Here is a 19,259-nt window from a genome sequence, read left to right as displayed (position 1 = left end):
TCTCTACGGTACTACTGAACTTGAATCTAAATATTAAGCATGTCTATAAAATTCATTATGATCTCCATAAATTCTCTGAGCTTTTAGGAGAGAGTTAGATGTCCTGTTGGAATCTGTTCTTCTAATGCCGGTAATTTCCCTTATCTGCAGATTTTATCTGCAGGCAATAGGCTGGGTTGAATTTGAGGAACAAATAGTTGGTGTTGAATTGGGAGGCACACATATAGGGAGTCTAGGTTCAAAACGTACGACAGCACTGTGAACGTTTTGTAAAATCGCTATTATTATCGTGCGTTCACGAGAGGTTTTTGTGTTCAGACCTAGTTTGAAAGTAGGTGATGTACGTTAGATTTTGTGTAACAGCACAAAGAAGCAATTGTGCTGTTAATGCTTCCTGAAAATAAATCCTTAAGGGTCCAATGGCTTGGATTATATCGCATGCAGAAGTGCACAGAAAGTGCTCAGATGTGCACAAAGCACCTCCCAGGATGTCGGCGGTCCTGCACCACCTTTTAAGGTGGCGCAGGCCTGCTTTCCTCTATGGGGAAAAGGCCTTTTTTCCTATTTTTATTCTGGGAAAAAGGCTTCCCCCCTTCCTTTGCAGCTTCTGGGAAGCCTCTGAGGAGGCTTCTCAGCTGTGCCATCCCAGCTGCCCTGGATGCACTGGTACTGCACTTGTCCTCACAACTACTCTGTAAGTAAGGTAGGTAAGCTCAGCCACTTTTCTTCTCACTATATAAATAGAGACCTGATCTGTGATCTGACAGTACCTGGTGCCTTTCAGGTTCTTCTATAACATCAAGATTAATACCTCCTACTCTGGTACTACTAGGGTTGCCAGGTCCCTTTTTGCCACCAGCAAGAGGTTTTGGGGGTGGAGCCTGAGGAGAGCAGGGTTTGGGGAGGGGAGGGACTTCAATGTCTTAGAGTCCAATGGCCAAAGCGGCCATTTTTCTCCAGGTGAACTGATCTCTTATTGGCTGGAGATCAGTTGTAATAGCAGGGGATCTCCGGCTAGTACCTGGAGGTTGGCAACCCTGGGTGCTACAGAAACCCATTCTCCTGTTCTCTTTTCCCACTTTCTCTGAAGCAGAACTTGGCAATGATCAGGAGAAGTGGAAAATAGTCCATATCTCCATTTCTATCTTGCTGTTTTGAAGCTGTTAAACTGCTACGGGGTTCGTATTGCAAAAGCTCAGTCAGGAAAAAGAACACTGAGAATGCAATTTTGCCAGCTGTCAGCTGCCATTCTTCTGCACAATTAACATTCTCTAGCCTTATAAAAATGGGGTTAAATGTTGCTAACTCCTCCATACCAGTAGAATTTGAATTAGAAAAGTATTTTTTGAGTAATTTTCCTAAGGAGTAACTTTAGACCCCCTAAAACAATTGCATGATTAAGACACTAATGAATTTCAGCTGTATTCTTAGAGGCGCATATCCAGTTCATTAAGCACATCATTACAGCATATTAAATACACAGTCACACAGCACAAATCGTATTATTAATCTACATAAATGATTTTGTTAATGAAATAAAATTACATTTTATGCACATCACACAAAGCCACATTTAGATGAAGCCATGCAAATGCATGCTTTTACAAAACTAAAAAGTTAATGGGCGAAAATGCACGATCGCTTTAGCCTCTTTTATTCCCTGTTTCAGCCAGGATTCAGCCAGGATCGAATGCATGCGTTTTGCCGAATGTGCATTCAATCCTGGCTGAATCCTGGCTGAAACAGGGAATAACAGAGGCTAAAGCGACTGTGCGTTTTTGCCCGATGACGACTAACTGTTGATACATACATACTCTTTCCTGCTGTTTCTGATTTTGTTCTTAAGGGGGGAAAATAACACGATAAAGCAAAATGCACTTTATTGATTTCTATTGTGTATAGTAGAACATACAAATATGAAAATACAGAATATGAATTTTGGAGCCAATCGAACACTTGATACATTTTGTAGGTCAATCGAGAGCTTTTGTAGCACTGTAGCTCTCTCTAGTGGCCAAAAAGAAAGATGTCTCCATTTCATACTTGCTAAAAGGTCAAGGAAAAAGACACAAGCAAAAGCACTGATTAAGGAATATCATTTTTTAAAATGTTGACTTATAGGTTTAAAAAACACGATCTCACCAGCTGAGATCAATGATCTGTGGGAAGTGCAGCTATATTAGCCAGTTTTCATCAATCATATAAGACTGATACATTTTGAAATAATTGACATAGGCTGCACAATTATAAAATATCTTCAGGCCAGTTTCTGCAAGTCCAAAACTATCATAAATCTAGGAAATACCATAAACGTTATGTTAGTTGTGACCAGGGTTTGGGTGTTTTTTTTGGCACATGTGCCACAAGGCAAGCCAACAGTATGTCTAATTTTATAATATACCTCCTCTCCTCCAACCAATGGCCTGTATCATTTCTATGTAGGCTGCCCATGTTTTGCCATAATTGGTTCACATATCCTCTAATATTTCGCAAATCAAAATCTGAATTCTTCTGTGCATAGGTGACTGGGGTTGTGGAAGGGTCTGGCACCCTCGTTGTATCATTTGGTGGACAAAGGCAAGGCCAGTACAATCTTGATTTGCATATAACTTGTATTGAACATTGAGGCTTTGAGAAAATACTTGGGAGGAAAAAACAAACCCAGGAATTCCATTTACAGATCTCTTGTTCTTCCTTTTTGTTGTTCTGTTTATTTATACTGGGTATTATAATAGTTCTCTTTACAAGCCAAATAATGCATTTTCAATCTACTTTTAATGCCCTTTGCAAAGTGGATTTTATTGTGTGAAATGGCAAAATCCACTTGCAAACAATCATTAAAGTGCATTAAAAGTGGATTGAAAGTGCATTATTTGGCTTGTGTGAATGTGCCCTTTGTCTCTATGTACATTGCCGGAACACTGCATTTCGACTTCTGATTTTGTTTCTTTCTCCTTTTACTTTTGCTTCTCATCAATCTTTAGCAACTTTAGAATTTCCTCAGTCATCCATTGAGGCTTTTTATTATTTTTAGCTATAGGAATAATCTTTGCACATTCTTCCTTGATAACATCTTTGGTCTCATCCCAGTTTTTTCCATTCACAAACTTAATAATGCAAATCTGTTCCTCTTTGTTTTTTTGCCATCAAGTCACAACTGACTTACAGTGACCCTATAGCAGGGGTCGGCAAACTCATTAGTCAAAAGAGCCAAATATCAACAGTACAACGATTGAGATTTCTTTTGAGAGCCAAATTTCTTAAACTTAAACTATATAGGTAGGTACACTGTTTATTAACTTAATAAACTTTAATTAAAGTTTTAAGTCTTAATTAAACTATAGGTACACCGAATAAAACTTGATATCATACTTAATAGTGATCTTATTTATTGATAAAAATTAAATTGTAAGTCCCTGCCATTTCCCCCTCCCCGTCCGGAGTCCTCGTCTGGAGGCCTGGTCTACCGCCATAAAAGCCTATTGGTAGACCTGGCCTCCAGCTGAGTCCCATTGGGAGACCAGGTCTACCCATTGGCTTTCTTGGCAGTAGACCTGGCCTCCGGAGGCCCATAGAAGCCAATTGGTAGACCTGGCCTCTGAAGGGGGACTTTTTCCCCCTCCTCGGAGTCCAGGTCTACCGCCAAGAAAGCCAGTGGGTAGACATGGCCTCCCAATGGGACTCAGCCAGAGGCCAGGTCTACCAAAGGAGGCCCGCCCCGCCCAACAGCTGATAGGTGGGGGGGCCAGGAACCGAGCCACCCGCCCAGCAATCACGCTGCTAGAGGGGAGGAGGCTTTAGCCTCCCAACCATTGAGGGCAAGGAAAAGGGGGACCCAGCCATTCTCCACGGCGGGGGGGAGAGAGAGACAGCTTGCCCACTCTCTCTCTCTCTCAGGCGCGCCGGCTCTGCAGCGGGCGCAAGAGCAGGGGCTCCGAACCAAGTTCGGAGAGCCGCATTCAACGGGCCAAAGAGCTGCATGCGGCTCTGGAGCCGCAGTTTTGAGACCCCTGCCCTATAGCATTTTCAAGGCAAGAGTTGTTCAAAGGTGATTTGCGATTGCCTGCCTCTGCATAGAAACCTTGGCATTCCTTGGTGTTCTCCCATCCAAATACTAATTAGGGCCACCCCTGCTTAGCTTCCAAGATCTGATGAGACTGGGCTATGGTCTTTAAACTCTTTGGGAATGTTGTCTAGATTGTATTTTAGCACTATGAATATTTTGATGTTTATCTTCAGCTTTATTCTAATTTTCAATTTTAACAATTCATAGTTTGTTGTGTCCCAGTCATCTTTGGTTATCACATCTTGCTTAGGTGTGTGATTAATTTCTTCCTGGACACTTGCATAAAAGCTTTCCGTTTCTTCCTCTTCAGCAGCTGTAGTTGGGGCATAAACTTGAATGATGGTTATGTTGATAGGCTTTCCATGAAGTCTGATTGATATTATTCAGTCAGACTTTGCATTATAGCCCCTGATTGCTTGTGCTACATCTTGCCTCACTATTAGAGCAACTAATAACTTTTGACTGAATCTGACAGATGTTGCTACAGGGATCATTGTAAGACCTATGAAGTGATGGTGGTAGTGGAAAAGAAAGGTTACTTCTCTACTATTACAGCACCAGATGGTTCATGTTCATTCCAGTTATTCAAGGTAGCTCAGAAATTGCTGATGGCTAAATCTGAGACTCTAATGATCCAGCAACATACAATTAGCTGTGATACTTTTGCCAAGTTTGTTGCTGATAAAAAATTGTAAATACGCTCTGATCTAGATGTCAGTTATAACACCAGAAGAAAGGCCTAATACACCACCTGGGCTATTTATGGATCATTTTGACTGTGCTAGGTTTAGTTGACAACCTCCATCTGAGTGTAGACAAAGGCCAAGCCTCTTTGTTGCTCTTATTGGATTTATCTGCAACCTTCAATACAGTAAATTTTATTGAGGTGCCTGGAGATAGAAGTAGATATGTGTTGAACTGTGTGTTGAGCTGTGTTGAACACTGTTTTGAACACAGTGTGTTGAACTGTGTGTAGATGTGTGTTGAACTGGTTGAAATCATTCCTCATGGATTGGACTCCTTAAAGGACATTGTTCTCCCCAGTTATGATGGAGTTCAACTGACCCTTGCTGACTCAGTCAAAAGCCTTGGGGTCATACTGGATCCAGCTTTAGTACTAGGATTGCCAGGTCCCCCTTGGCAATAGTTGGGAGGTTTTAGGGGTGGAGTCTGAGGAGGGCGGGGTTTGGGGAGGGGAGGGACTTCAATGCCATAGAGTCCAATTGCCAAAGCACTCATTTTCTCCAGAGGAATGTCTCTCTATTGGCTGGAGATCACTTGTAATAGCAAGAGATCTCCAGCTAGTACCTGGAGGCTGGCAACCCTGTTTATTGCTGGAGAAGCAAGTTAATGCAGCTGGAAGAAAGGCTTTCTAACTACTCAGCTTAGCTCATAAGATGGCCCCTTTACCTTGATACAGCTGACCTGGCCACCTGGATCCATGCCACAATAACATCGAGACTAGACTACTGTAATGCACTGTACATTGGACTCCCATCAAAATCAACTGAGAAATTCCAACTGGTCCAGAATGTCACGGCACAGCTATTAATGGGAGCTTGGCAGAGCATGCATATTACTCCAGTTCTTCAGATGCTCCATTGGCTGCCCATCTGTTACTGGGCTCAGTTTAAGGTATTGGCTATCACATACAAAGCCCTTCATGACCTTGGCCCTTCTTATTTGCAGAACCACCTCTTTCCCCATGGTCTGCTATTACAACTTCGCTCAAGTCAGCAGGGGCTTCTGCAGGTACCAGCCTGCAAGTGGGCAAAATCAACAACTACCTGTACATGTGCTCCCTCTGTTGGAGCTCCCTCCTTGTGGAATGGCCTGCTTGAGGAGGTCAGGAAAGTTTCCACTCCCCTGGCTTTCTGCAAACTATGCAAAACTGAACTATTCAAGAGGGCTTTTCTGTGCAGGTAATAGGGATGCACTGCACAAAATGATTTTACAAACTTGCTTGGATAAATGATTCGGGACTGTGGACTATAATGCTGTAAGTATACTGTAAGTAGGATCCTATAATACAGTAAGTAGGATCCTATTTATGTAATTTCTGTACTGCTTAATGTGTCATGTTAATTCTTATGCTATGGTTCAGTTCTTTCTAGTGGCTTTAGACTTCTAAAATCCTAATGCACTGGCTGTTGAATGTCTCATTTTTGTGATTGTACTGGCTTACCATGTGTAATCGACCTCGAGAACCTTTGAGAAAGACAGACTATAAATAACGTAAATTCATGGGAGTCATCCCACCAAGTCTCACTTATACCTTTTAAATATACTTATATGCTTATACTAGGAATTCAAGGTCACCTTCCTTATTTACAATATTCTGAACTTTACTGTGCATTCCTGAGATGCCGGCATACGGGGACACCGGGGAAGAGGCGCAGCCGCACCTTCTCCTAAGCCGATTCCCGCGCGCCACCCCATTGAAAACAGCGAGGCTGCGCCTGCTAAAAAGCAGGCGCAGCAATGCCATCCTGGCCGCCGGCGTCCTGGGCCGAAAGGGCATGGGGAGCTGCCTAACAGCAAGGAGACGGTGTACTTCATGAACTGAATTGTGTGTGTAAAGTGGCGTCAAGTCGCAGCCGACTTATGGCGACCCCTTATGGGGTTTTCAAGACAAGAGACTAACAGAGGTGGTTTGCCAGTGACTTCCTCTGTATAGCAATCCTGGTATTACTTGGTGGTCTCCCATCCAAATACTAACCAGGGCTGACCCTGCTTAGCTTCTGAGATCTGACAAGATCAGGCTAGCCTGGGCCATCCAGGTCAGGGCATGAACTGAATTAACCTGACACAATTAACTTGACACAAAACTACATTTCATAGAAATCATAGAATCATAGAGTTGGAAGGGACCACCAGGGTCATCTAGTCCAACCCCCTGCACAATGCAGGAAATTCACAACTCACTCCCCCCTCATACTCCCAGGGACCCCTGCTCCATGCCCAGAAGATAGCAAAAATAAATAAAATAAAAATAATCCCTGGCCAATCTGGTCTGGAGGAAAATTTCACTAGATTAGTTCACACCTGCCCATTACCTTTTCTCATGTATGTTATTATTTATCAGCATTGTTTTTGAAATTGGGATCCCAAGCCAAATACAGCTTATGTGGGGCTTGTACAGGCATCTACTTGATCACAAGAGCCTCTTAACTTGCAATGTTGTGATACCATTAATCTGATTTGACACCAGAGGCAAGAAAACTGTACATCTGCAAGAGCAAGGGGATGTAGGCTTCCTATAAAGAAACATTTCTCTTTTCCCCTTATAAAACAAACTGGAGATTGTACATTTCCATGATGGAGTTTCTTTTAAAAAATGGAAAAAAATGTTATGGAATATTGAGGCATTGATTGGGTAAATGACTGGGATTAGCCTTACTTGTGTTTGCTACAATTAAAAACAAAAACTACATGAGTTTTTTTTCCTAGGGCCCGATTTGTGCCCTTCCATCTGCTGTACTTTCAGGAAGGTTTCTTCATTGCCCAAGAGAGACAAGCAAATGCTCTTGTTCCATGGATACGGTAGAGACTCCAGCACATATTTTGCTCCTTTGTGAACATTATGATGATGCCAGAAATCATTTAATTACTCCCCTCCTATCTCGATTTGTATACTCTTACCCCTCTGATGCCTCCTTGATAGAATATCTACTGGAAGATAGGGTGACTTATATTTCATATTCCGTAGCAAAAATTTTGCCCTTATGTTTGCTGGAAACTTTGTTCTTGTTTATGAAGAACAAAGACCTTATGGGCAAACCTTCAGATTAATTAGTATGGACGAGATGCTGTAAGTGGGAGCTGTATAATTTTATCATAGGATGTATATTTTATATTTCATGCTGGCCTTTGGCTGTAATAAAATAAATTAAAAAAAAATGATACATGAGCTTTTGTGTAGTACATTGAACTCGTCCTGCAAAGAATAACAACAAAAAAGTGTATAAAAGGAAACCTTAAAAATCTATTCCAAAATTATGTGGGCATGATGGGTTAAGGAAATGGTGGCTCTTATTGTCCATAAAGAAAGCCAGCATAGTGTAGTGGTTAAGAGCATCTGACTCTGATCTGGTGAACTGGGTTGGTTTCCCCACTCCTCCACATGAAGCCTGCTGGGTGACCTTGGGCCAATCACAGTTCTCTTAGAACTCTATCAGCCCACACGGAGACAGGCAAAGGCAAACCACCTCCCTAACTTCTTTTGCCTTGAAAACCCTACGGGATTGCCATACGTGAGCTGGGACCAGATGGCACTTTCTACCACCACATTGTCCATAAAAGGATGAGTATTATGAACTGTCAATGACAGTCACACCGCATGTTATATAAAACCAAGTTATCTGCAGTGGTGGTGATAAGCAAGGGAGAATTGTTTTAACCAGCAACAAGAGACTGCTGTCTGAGTGCTGCATTTCTTACAATAGAGCCATGACTAGAAGGAAAAGTCTGTTTATTCTTTACAACAAGAGTGACAAGTTCACCTTTATGAGTGTAAAAAAATCATCAGCCCCACCAAAGAAACCTTTTGTATTTTATGATTAATACATGTTCAGTTTATTATCCAGTATAACTTTATTATTAGTGAATTTCTCTGTTTTGAAGTGTATGCTATTGTTAACATCTTCCAACTGAGATTTTGATAAGTTGCATAAAACTCACTGAGAGGTATTACACACCAAAGTTCCTCCCAAATGAGACATTCTTGTTTTTACCCCCTTCATGATTGTAGCCTTTCCCTTCTCTGTTTTCACCATTACAATCCTCCATTCCAACTGCAGACATGCTGTACCGCCAGTCTGTAATTTGATGCACTCACATGTCATACGGGCAAAACAGAGCCATAATGTCAAGGATCATATTGCAGACTGTAGTTGGAGATTCTCACTCCAACTTCTGCGTTACCGTAATTGAAGAAGCTCTTTGTCGACTGCCTTGAGCTTGAGGTATACATGGATACAGTTTGTATCATAAGGACATAAGAAAGGACATGCTGGATCAGACCAAGGTCCATCAAGTCCAGCAGTCTGTTCACACAGTGACCAACCAGGGGCCTCTAGGAAGCCCACAAACAAGACAACTGCAGCAGCACCATCCTGCCTGTGTTTCACAGCACCTAATATATTCGGCATGCTCATCTGATCCTGGAGAGAATACATATGCATAATGACTAGTATCCATTTTTACTTGTAGCCATGAATACCCCTCTCCTCCATGAATATGTCCACTCCCCTCTTAAAACCTTCCAAGTTGGCAGCCATCACCACATCCTGGGGCAGGGAGTCCCACAATTTAACAATTTATCCTCACAACAACCTTTTGAGGAAGGTTAAACTGTGTGAAAGCGTGACTGGCCTAAGGCCATTTAGTGAGGTTTATGGCTGAGCAGCAGTTTGAACCCTGGTCTTCCAGATCCTAGCCTGACGATCTTAATCCCTACAGCTCACTGTCTTTTCAGCCATCATTATGTTTGAAATAGGGGACAGGGCCAAGGACCAGACTTGTAATTCATACACAAAGCTCTCATGATGAAAGAAAAGCCCCATGAAAGAAAGAAAAATTATTTCTGAAATGACACAAATAGACCATATTACAGTGTAACCCTTTTAGTTTTAAAGGGCCAGGTTAGAGGATTGTGGATCGGAGGATTATGGATGCCCTGAACACAAACAAATATATATATATATATATATATATATATATATATATATATATATATATATATATATATATATATATATATGAATAAAATTCTAATGGCAGTCCCAAACTTAGGGCAAAAAAGAGAAGAAAGTCTTTTAGCCACTTTTCCTCACTGTCACTGAGAAGCTCCTTTTTTTCTCGCAGCCCCCAAGAAGCTACACTCTCTCAGGATTGCAGGTTTACTCCTAAAGACAGCCACTACTCTGCGAACTGCCTTTCTCCATCTCCACGGTCTGCTTTCCCAGGAACTTCTTTAGAAATTCTCCGCACCATCTGAAGGAAAAACACCCCAGCTTCTTCTCTGGCTGCTTCTCCCTCTTGGGGTTTACCCCCCTCCTCCTCCTGCCTTGCTGCCAGGCAACCACTCACCCTACCTCCTCTATAGGAAGCACCTCCTCTCTTTCTGCCCCACCCCTTATCTATCAATCTTCGCTCACCTGCCTTCTCATCCCACCCTTATATGTCGGTCTTCCCAACACTCCCTACTCTAGCAATCTTTTCTTACCCCCCTTTCTCCCCTCACTCCTTGTATGTCAGTCTCCCCTCTCATACCCCCAGCCCTTCTCAGGCAATGTCCCCCCTCTATTTCCCCCCACCCTTTCTCAATCTGCTCCTCTCCCCGGTCCACAACGTGCTGCTGCTGGAAACTCTGCCCGAGCCTCCACTCCACGCGTCGGACATTGCCGGCCACTCTGCAAAGGACCGCATCCTCGCCCAGGTTCTCAACTGGGTGGGGAAGAGGTGGCCGGTGGCCCGGCCAGAGGCTGAATTCACACCGTTCACCACCCACCAGCATGAGCTGTCCATCCACAAAGGGTGCCTGCTCTGGGGGAACCGGGTCCTGGAGGGTCTGCATGCCTGTCACCCGGGGATCGTCAGGATGAAGGACCTGGCCAGGAGCTACGTCTGGTGGCCCGGCATCAACGCCGCTGTGGAAGAATGGGTCAAGCCCTGCCAGCCCTGCCAAGAGTTGCGGCCCGAGATGCCGCACGCACCAGTCCACCACTGGGAATCAGCGTATGCCCCATGGTCCTGCATACATATCGACTTTGCAGGGCTGTTTCAGGGCAAAACCTTCCTCATCGTAGTGGACTCCTACTCAAAGTGGCTGGAGGTGGTGGCCGTCACCTCCATGACTGCCCGGGTGGTCGTCAGGGTTATGGTTCAGCTCTTTGCCACACACGGCCTGCCGGTCACGGTGGTCTCAGACAATGAGGCCCAATTCCGCCAAGTTCCAGAACTTTATGGCACGAAACCTCATTCGGTACGTGACCTCCGTGCCATTCCACCCCTCCACCAATGGCCAGGCGGAAAGAATGGTGGGTACAACAAAGGATGTGTTGGGGCGACTGGTCTACGGGGACTGGGATGCGCAGCTGGCAGACTTTCTTTTGACCTAGCACGCCACGCCCTGCACAGCCACAGGCCAGAGTCCCACCGAGCTCCTGATGGGTTGCCGGCCGAAGACCCTGCTCGACTGATTACACCCGGACCTGACATCGGACCGGCCCCCTAGCCGGGAGTCCGCTGCCGCCCCCAGATCCTTGGAACAGGAAGACCCAGTCTATGCGTGCAACTACGGCGCCGGCCCAGCCTGGGTCCCTGCCATAGTAGAAACTGGCGACGGGGCCAGTTTCGTATAGGGTCTCCACACCGGAAGGGCAAGTCCTGCGGCAGCACATAGACCAACTGAGCCGACACCCGGCAGACTTGCCCGGCCCGGTTGCTGTCCGGGAGACGCCAGTGGCCCCAGCTGCCTTGGACAGCAAGCGAGCCGCAGCATCAGAAATTGAGAGCCCCGAGGACCAGTCCCGGAGCCCGCGATGGACTCTTCCACAGGTGGTGCGGAGGACATCGTTGCCCCTGACTGCACAGCCGACCCGGCAGCCATAGAGCAGCCCGGGGTTCCCACTCCGGTGCCACACCGTTCCCAGTGGGCTCGGTTGCACCCGAGCCACCTCAAGGACTTTGTGTGCTAGTTGGGAGAATGCTCAGACTTGGGGGGGGAGGGGTGTTATGTATGCATGTGGGTGTGGGTGATTGAATCAAGGGAAGGAGCTCCTTGTAATTGCATCAGGGGAAACCCTGGGCAGCTTGGAGTTCCCCAAGGCTCCTGACCGGTATGTTCCAATTGGCTACTAGGATTTTCCTTCCCAATCAAGGTTGTGGGGGCAGTGGCTGCAGGTGGCCAGGCGGGCATATAAGCAGGGGACTGGTCACTGTACTTTAGTTCCGTTCCTGTTCACCTAATAAAATGGTTGCTGTTGGAACTCCTTCTCTGACCTCGTGAGTCCTCCCCACGCGGACTTAACACTTTCCCCCCTCCCTCAAACAATTTCCCCCATTCTTTCTCTTCCTCTCCCCACTTCCTTGGCCGATTCTTGATTCTTTCTCTTTCTCTCTCTCCCCCAGACAACTTCCCCCCTTCTTTTCCCCTACTTTGGGAGCAGCAGCTGCTGTGGCAGGGTCCCTGGGAGCTGCCGCTTGTCAAGAACCATAGCAGCTGCATCAGGAGATCCTGTGCTGACTCCAAGCCCCTTGGGAACCACCGCAATTGGGACAGGAGATGCCACTCCAGCTGCAGGGCCCCCAGGATCTGCCACAGCTGCAGCAGAGGTCTGGGAGATGCCCTGTGTGCATATGTGCAAAGAGGTTCCGTTTGGAGGGAATTAAAGATCACCTGTCAATTTTGGGAAAGTTTTTAGATTTTTATGCATACCTGAGGCGGGGTGCCCCAAGTTTGTGGGAAAATCTGCCTTCTCTCCACCTAGCCCCAATTCACAGAATTAATTATCCGCAGATGGAGCCAGGTTGAGAATTAGATATATAGATATTTACAAGGCTTACAATAGTAATGGGACTTGCACATCAGGCTAGACTCCAGGTCTCTCAGACCTGGTGTAGTGGTTAAGAGTGGTGGTTTAGAGCAGTGGACTCTAATCTGGAGAACTGGGTTTGATTCCCCACTCCTCCACATGAGCAGCGGACGCTAATCTCTTAGAGCTCTCTCAGCCCCACCTACCTCACAGGGTGTCTGTTGTGGGGAGAGGAAAAGAAGGTGATTGTAGGCCGGTTTGATTTTCCTTAAGTGCTAGAGAAAGTCGGCATATACAAACCAACTCGTCCTCCTCTTCCTCCTCCTCTTTTAAATAAAGTCTAACTATCCCCTCATACTTGGACCCTGATGGGGAGTGGGTGCTTAGCCAAAACTGAAAGCTGGCTCGTAGGAATAAAGTACTGGTTAAAAAGTGGCTGAAATTTACCCTCCCAACTGCGGCTTTGGGCCTCCCACGCCCTCAAGATTCAACACCATTGAAAATGTATGTTACATTCACCCTAAGCCTAGCCTGTTTACTAAGTATATGATAATTGTAATATGTTTGTGGACGTTTTCTGAGAAATTTGTGAGTTTCACCAAACAATATGGGGCAGACTGTTACTGTAGTGGTGAGTGCGCATCTGCCAAATGCAGGGATGGACGAGCAGTATTGTCCCCATTTACTTGTCTTTGGGCCTGGATCACTTAGTACAATGGATGTAATGTGTAGTGGTGCCTGTGTACTCAGAGTCCAACGTGTGCAGACTTGATAATTTTCTATCCTTACCACAGTTCAGCTGAGCATGTGTCAGGCTTATCAGGTTTATGCAAGTTACACTACAATCCTAAAAACACTTTCCTAGGAATAAGCTTCGTTGAACAGATCTGCACAGGATTTTGAGTAGACCACCTTAGTATGGCTTTTTTAAAATGTGTTTGTTTAATAGCCTACATTTCTTGCTAAAACTCAAGGTAGATTAAAAAAATATGAAAATCAATTCAATAAGACCTCCAGTAAACAATGTAGTACAACTAGGGTTAAAAAAGGTAAAGGTAAAGGTCCCCTGTGCAAGCACCGGGTCATTCCTGACCCATGGGGTGACGTCACATCCCGATGTTTACTAGGCAGACTTTGTTTTACGGGGTGGCTTCCCAGTGCCTTCCCAAGTCACCCTCCCTTTACCCCCAGCAAGCTGGGTCCTCATTTTACCAACCTCGGAAGGATGGAAGGCTGAGTCAACCTTGAGCCGGCTACCTGAAACCGACTTCTGTTGGGATCGAACTCAGGTTGTGACAAGAGCTTAGACTGCAGTACTGCAGCTTACCACTCTGCGCCACGGGGCTCTTAACTAGGGTTACTGGGTTGGTAAACAGTGCAAACAAAAAAACTATCTATGGCAACAAAAAATTGCCTAAGGCATGATGTGCCACAATGCAGAATGTGGAATGCAAAGGGAGGAGACAGTGCAGTAAAAGGAAGATGAGAGGTACAATATGCATCGCGATAGACTCAAATCCTATTCCCTTATAAAAGTGACCTCCTGAGTCATTCCATCGTACAACAGTTCTAATCCATTCATAAAAATGCTCTCCTGAATCCTTTTTGTTATGTACATTCTACAAAATGACAGAAGTGTGGGGGCTTTCCCGGGGCAGATTGGCAATTAAGGCCGCTAGGAAAAGTCCAAGTGGACCATTGACCTGCTGGGGCCACCATTGTCAAGGGGAGGCTCTTGCCCCATGTGGGATGGGGGGCAGTTGCTGCCACTGCAGGCCAGCAGCTAAAGCCCTATGTTGGGCAGGGAACGAGGCATGTGACCCAGCTGAGTCTTGTGGTGGGGAAGGCGATGCCTAGACAAGCCCCATGTAGTGAAGGAGACACCTGGCTGAGACTCACACAGCATGGGGCTGATGACACAGATTCTCTCCCTCCCTCCTTTGAGGGGGGTGAGGACAGGCCCCCTTTTCTGGGCAGTTTTTCTTCCCAGCCCACCTGTGGCCTTCCTGACCTCCTCAGGTAGGATTTTCCACAAGGTGGGAGCTGCCACTGAGAATGCGTGTGAACAGGCAATTGCAGATCTTACCCATTTGTAGGGCGCCGCCTAACGTTGCCAGCTCCAGGTTGGGAAATACCTGGAGATTTTTGGGGTGGAGTCTGAGGAGGGCAGGATTTGGAGAAGGGAGGGACTTCAATGCCATTTATATTCCAATTGCCAAAGCAGCAATTTCTCCAGGGGAACTGATTAGAGCCAGCATGGTATAGTGGTTGAGAGCGGTGGTTTGGAGCAGTGGAGTCTTATCTGGAGAACCGGGTTTGATTCCCCACTCCTCCACATGAGCGGCGGAGGCTAATCTGGTGAGCTGGATTCGTTTCCCCACTCCTACACATGAAGCCAGCTGGGTGACCTTGGGCAAGTCACTCTCTCTCCGCCTCACTCACCTCACAGGGTGTCTGTTGTGGGGAGGGGAAGGGAAGGTTATTGTAAGCTTGTTTGAGTGGTAGAGAAAGTCGGCATATAAAAACCAACTCTTCTTCTTCGTCGTCCATCACCTGGAGACCTGTTGTAATAGCAGGAGATCTCCAGCCACCACCTGGAAGTTGGCAACCCTAGTGCCACCTTCTGAAGATTTTGTTTAGATGAGTGAAGCTGTGGTGGCAGCACCTAGCAGGTGGCCCTGCAGGAATCTAGGTCCAAGACCATTAAGGGTCTGCAGAAAGGCTATGACGTGCACGTTCTGCCAAATGCCTGACAGTAACAAAAGGCAAGTCCCACGCCAGTGACAACTGGTCTTCAACAGCAACCTTCTGAATCCTTCCCATAAGGAATGATTTAAACCATTCCAAAGCACACCCTTTTAATCCTTATTTCTACCTCCAAACTCTCAACAAGATGTTGAGTATCCACAGTATCAAAGGCTGTTGATCAATCCGCTAAGGACAACAAACAGTCACAATCCTTGCCTACGTTCATTCGCAGGTATGCATATATTGCATGTAGTTATGATAAGGGCAAGGTACAGGTGAACAGGGAGAATGAAACCATTCTTGCTGTCCCATTGTGCCTTCCATATGCTTTCGTCATAAATGTGCAAGATCCGTTTATGTAAGCCTGCTGCTTTGCAGTCTTCTCGCCTTTTAAAATAACCCACTCTTCACATTTCCACGTGGTATAAGGCTATTGTTTTGCACCCAGACTCTTCCTGTATACATCAGGCACATAGCTGACTCTGAGCTTTCCAGAGGAGAAATGTGATATATGCTCACAATGCCATTTGGCTTTTTTCCAGCTAGCACGCTGTCTCACAGCAAAAGCAGAGAATTGCATCCAAAGTTGTTTAGCATTAAGGTTTTCTATTATTCCCTTAAATTTCTGAGTCATCTAATTGCTTGCATTTGTCCTGAGAGATATATTTATGTATCTGAAACTGAAGCATGTTGCAAAGAAAAGGGAATCTTTTTTTTTCCTGCCAGCATGTTGAAGCACATTTGCCTGCAGCATGAGCCATTCCGTTTTCTGAGTTATAGGCACTGGGGGTTTAGGAGCAACCCATGACTGGAATCACAGAGTATGGCAAGTCAGGATTCAGGTAGCTGGGCAGACCTTTGTATGTTATATAGCATAGTGAACATCTGCACAATGCCCGTTAGTCTATCCCCAAAACAGGAATCCTTTTGGAATAAAGAGGGTTTTGTTTTCTACTCCATAGAAAATGTACCTGGGATAACATGCATCTTTTTTTGGGGGGGGGGGGGAAGCTATGTTGGCTCGTTGTTGCAAGCCCTCCTTTTTCCTTGCCTGGATTGGCTGATGATTTCCAAAGCTTCAAGGCTAGCGTTTGACTGACTAATATGTAAGCAGCGGTGATACAGTTCCCACACACAAAACCTTCCTCCGACGCCTCTGGTGTCTCCCGTAAGCAGTGCTACCGCCACAGCTCCTTTGGCACTGCTTAACAGTACAGGATCAGAATGGTAAGAAGCTCTGATATATATTTTTTTATCAGATTCAGGAAAAAATATTGCTGCTTGGAAATGGAAATGATGCATGAAACCTGACGAGGAAGAGGCAGCAGCGCAATATTGCGATCAGGCTGCAAGTGACTAACAATAGTGTCAGTATTTTGCTAGGAACGAAAGGCAAGTTGGTGGCAAATATCATTGGCTCTGATAACACTGTGCAGTTTAACTAGAACCTTTTGACTGTGAGGCTGCTGATGAAATGGTGAATGTTTGCTGTCAATATTGATCAAGAAGGGAAGTTGTGTTCATGTTTACAATAGCCTAGTCAGGGGCAGTTGTGTGCATTCAGATGTAAATAAAAGAAGTGCTCCAAGAACAGGGCAGATGCAGAATTGCTTCTAGTGGCTCAACAGCAGCATATGTATAAAACGCCTGTGCCTTTGCTGTTTGCTCCCTCCTTTTTAAGAACTACAGCAAAATATTCCAGTAAGCAGAAAAAATGCTGTTTTAGATATATGCATTAAAATCGCCGTCTTGTGTCTTCCACACAGCAGGAGATGTTAACCTTTGTGTTTTCGTTTTGTTGTAATTAAAGCATCATGTTGTTAGATGTTAAATAACTACTAGGGGCAGGAAAAGGAAAACTGCACAGCCTTGACTATTAGCATTTGGATCCACCTTAACGGGAAAAAGAATAGCCAGGATTGCTCGACTAAACCCAGAAGTCAATGTATGAGAACGAAGCCCTTCGTTTTAACTATTTATGTGAATAAAAGGTTAAAAGAATGATGGAAATAATGAGCGCACCAAGGAAAAAGAAGGATAAACAGCTGTAAGGAGCCTTTTTGACTTGTAATGTATGAAGTGTTGTAATTTAAATTAAAGAAGAAATTGTGACCATTTATTTAAAAAATAAATAAATCTGAGCAAGTTGTGTTATACAGCCCACAAAAAACAGGTCTTTCAAAAAAATTTTGATTTTGACAAGTTTTTAATTTGGAGCAAGAAAGATAGAACACGAACATGCGCACATACTTTCAAGTGTGTTTTCAACAGAAATGAGAAATGTGATGCCCCTCCCCAAATCCTGCCTTAGCTTGTAAATGACAAGGTATGACTGAGGTCAAGAATAATTCTTATAGCATGTAGCACAAGCAAAGAAATCAATAACAGACTAAAAAGGTTGCTGATGTTCCAGCATGTTGTTTTGTCAGAACTTAAGCCCTTAAACTGTTGATTCTGAGTGAAGAATGAACAGAGGGTGTTTCATAACTAAGGGTTTAAATTTTATATTTTTATTTCCACGCCAGAATTTAAAGGTAAAGGTCCCCTGTGCAAGCACCAGATCATTCCTGACCCATGGGGTGATGTCACATCCCGAAGTTTCCTAGGCAGACTTTGTTTACGGGGTGGTTTGCCAGTGCCTTCCCCAGTCATCTTCCTTTTACCCCCAGCAAGCTGGGTACTCATTTTATCGACCTCGGAAGGGTGGAAGGCTGAGTCAGAATTTAACTGATTTTTTTTGCACATGCATTACAAAATACTATCTACATATCTAATTCCAAAGTATGCCCCCTGCCTGCGGATACTTATCCGCAGACAGGGGACTCACTCACCCCCAACAGATTTTTCTGCAGACTTACGGGACTCCCTAGGTCTACAGAAAAATCTGAAATTAAAAAGATGGGTTTAAAGCCCCCTGCCATTTTAAAAATGGTAGTGGCTATCACCACAGAGAGCCAGGGTTAGCCGCTAGGCCAGACCGTGGTGGCAACAGATGCTGGAATTGGCTCCCAGACTGTGCAGCCGCATGGCAGGAGCCTCAGGCCACTCCAGAGATGGCTGGGCCCAGCTCTCTGCCGTGGCGGCCATCCCCACCACAGAGAGCCATGCCTGTCCAGAGGATTACCTCCTCTCGAGGGAGAGATGGGATTCCATGCCCCATAAGTGGGATCGACATCCCCCCCCATGAGGAAGAGATGCCTTCCCCCCATGAGGGGGAGATGGCAAGTTTTGCATGCCCCCACTTGTCTATATACTAATATCAAAGTTGGCCAAAACTTAGGATACTTAAATCTGGTGACTGGAGCTGTGAACAAACAAGACAGATCTTTCCACAAACTTGAAAAAATGTCCCAAGTTTGCAGAAAAATGTGAAATCTAAACAACAATAACAACATTGGGTCCTCCCCCCCAAAAATCCAAATGATAAAAGGAGCTCATGTAGCTTTAAGCAATAATTCCCTCAGTGGCAGTTGCTAGGCAACCACAACATTCCAGGCCTGATTTCTGCTTGGCTTCTGTGAATAAAATATAGGGGGAGGGAGCCGGGTCCTTACCAGGGATGTTTTGGCCTTTGAGGGTAGACTAATCAGGGCCAAGCCTGGGCTAAGGTTGCCAGCTCCAGGTTGGAAAATTCCTGGAGATTTTGGGATGAAATCTGAGGAGGGCAGGGTTTGGGGAGGAGCCTCAGCCATATATAATGCCATAGAGTCCACCCTCCAAAGCAATAATTTTCCTCCAGGGGGACAGATCTCTGTTGTCTGGAGTTCAGTGGTAATGCTAGGAGATCTCGAGGTCCCACCTGGAAGCTGGTAACCCTAGGACTGGCAGAAACCTCTGGGTGACTTGATACCACACAACTTGCATGACTCAACTAGGGCTGGCTGCTTGCTACTCTTCAACAGCAGCCG

The 19,259-nt window shown here is 45.3% G+C and overlaps 1 protein-coding gene across 2 annotated transcripts in view; it reads left to right on the top strand.

Moving 5' to 3' along the window:
• PLD5 (phospholipase D family member 5) overlaps positions 1-19,259 on the top strand; it is a 110,266-nt gene that overhangs the window by 29,143 nt on the left and 61,864 nt on the right. Inside the window, exon 1 of one of the 2 annotated variants that reach the window (XM_056853059.1) lies at positions 16,480-16,578. The exons of the other annotated variant lie outside the window; for it this stretch is intronic. Within the exon in view, the coding sequence (XP_056709037.1) occupies positions 16,576-16,578 (3 nt within the window). The 5' untranslated portion in view covers positions 16,480-16,575. Of the gene's footprint in view, positions 1-16,479; positions 16,579-19,259 lie in introns of those variants that run through there. 2 annotated transcript variants of the gene reach the window in all.

The sequence above is a fragment of the Euleptes europaea genome, chromosome 7 (assembly GCF_029931775.1).
Source record: "Euleptes europaea isolate rEulEur1 chromosome 7, rEulEur1.hap1, whole genome shotgun sequence".
Lineage (NCBI taxonomy): Eukaryota > Metazoa > Chordata > Lepidosauria > Squamata > Sphaerodactylidae > Euleptes > Euleptes europaea.
This window is presented reverse-complemented; position numbering and strand designations above follow the sequence as displayed.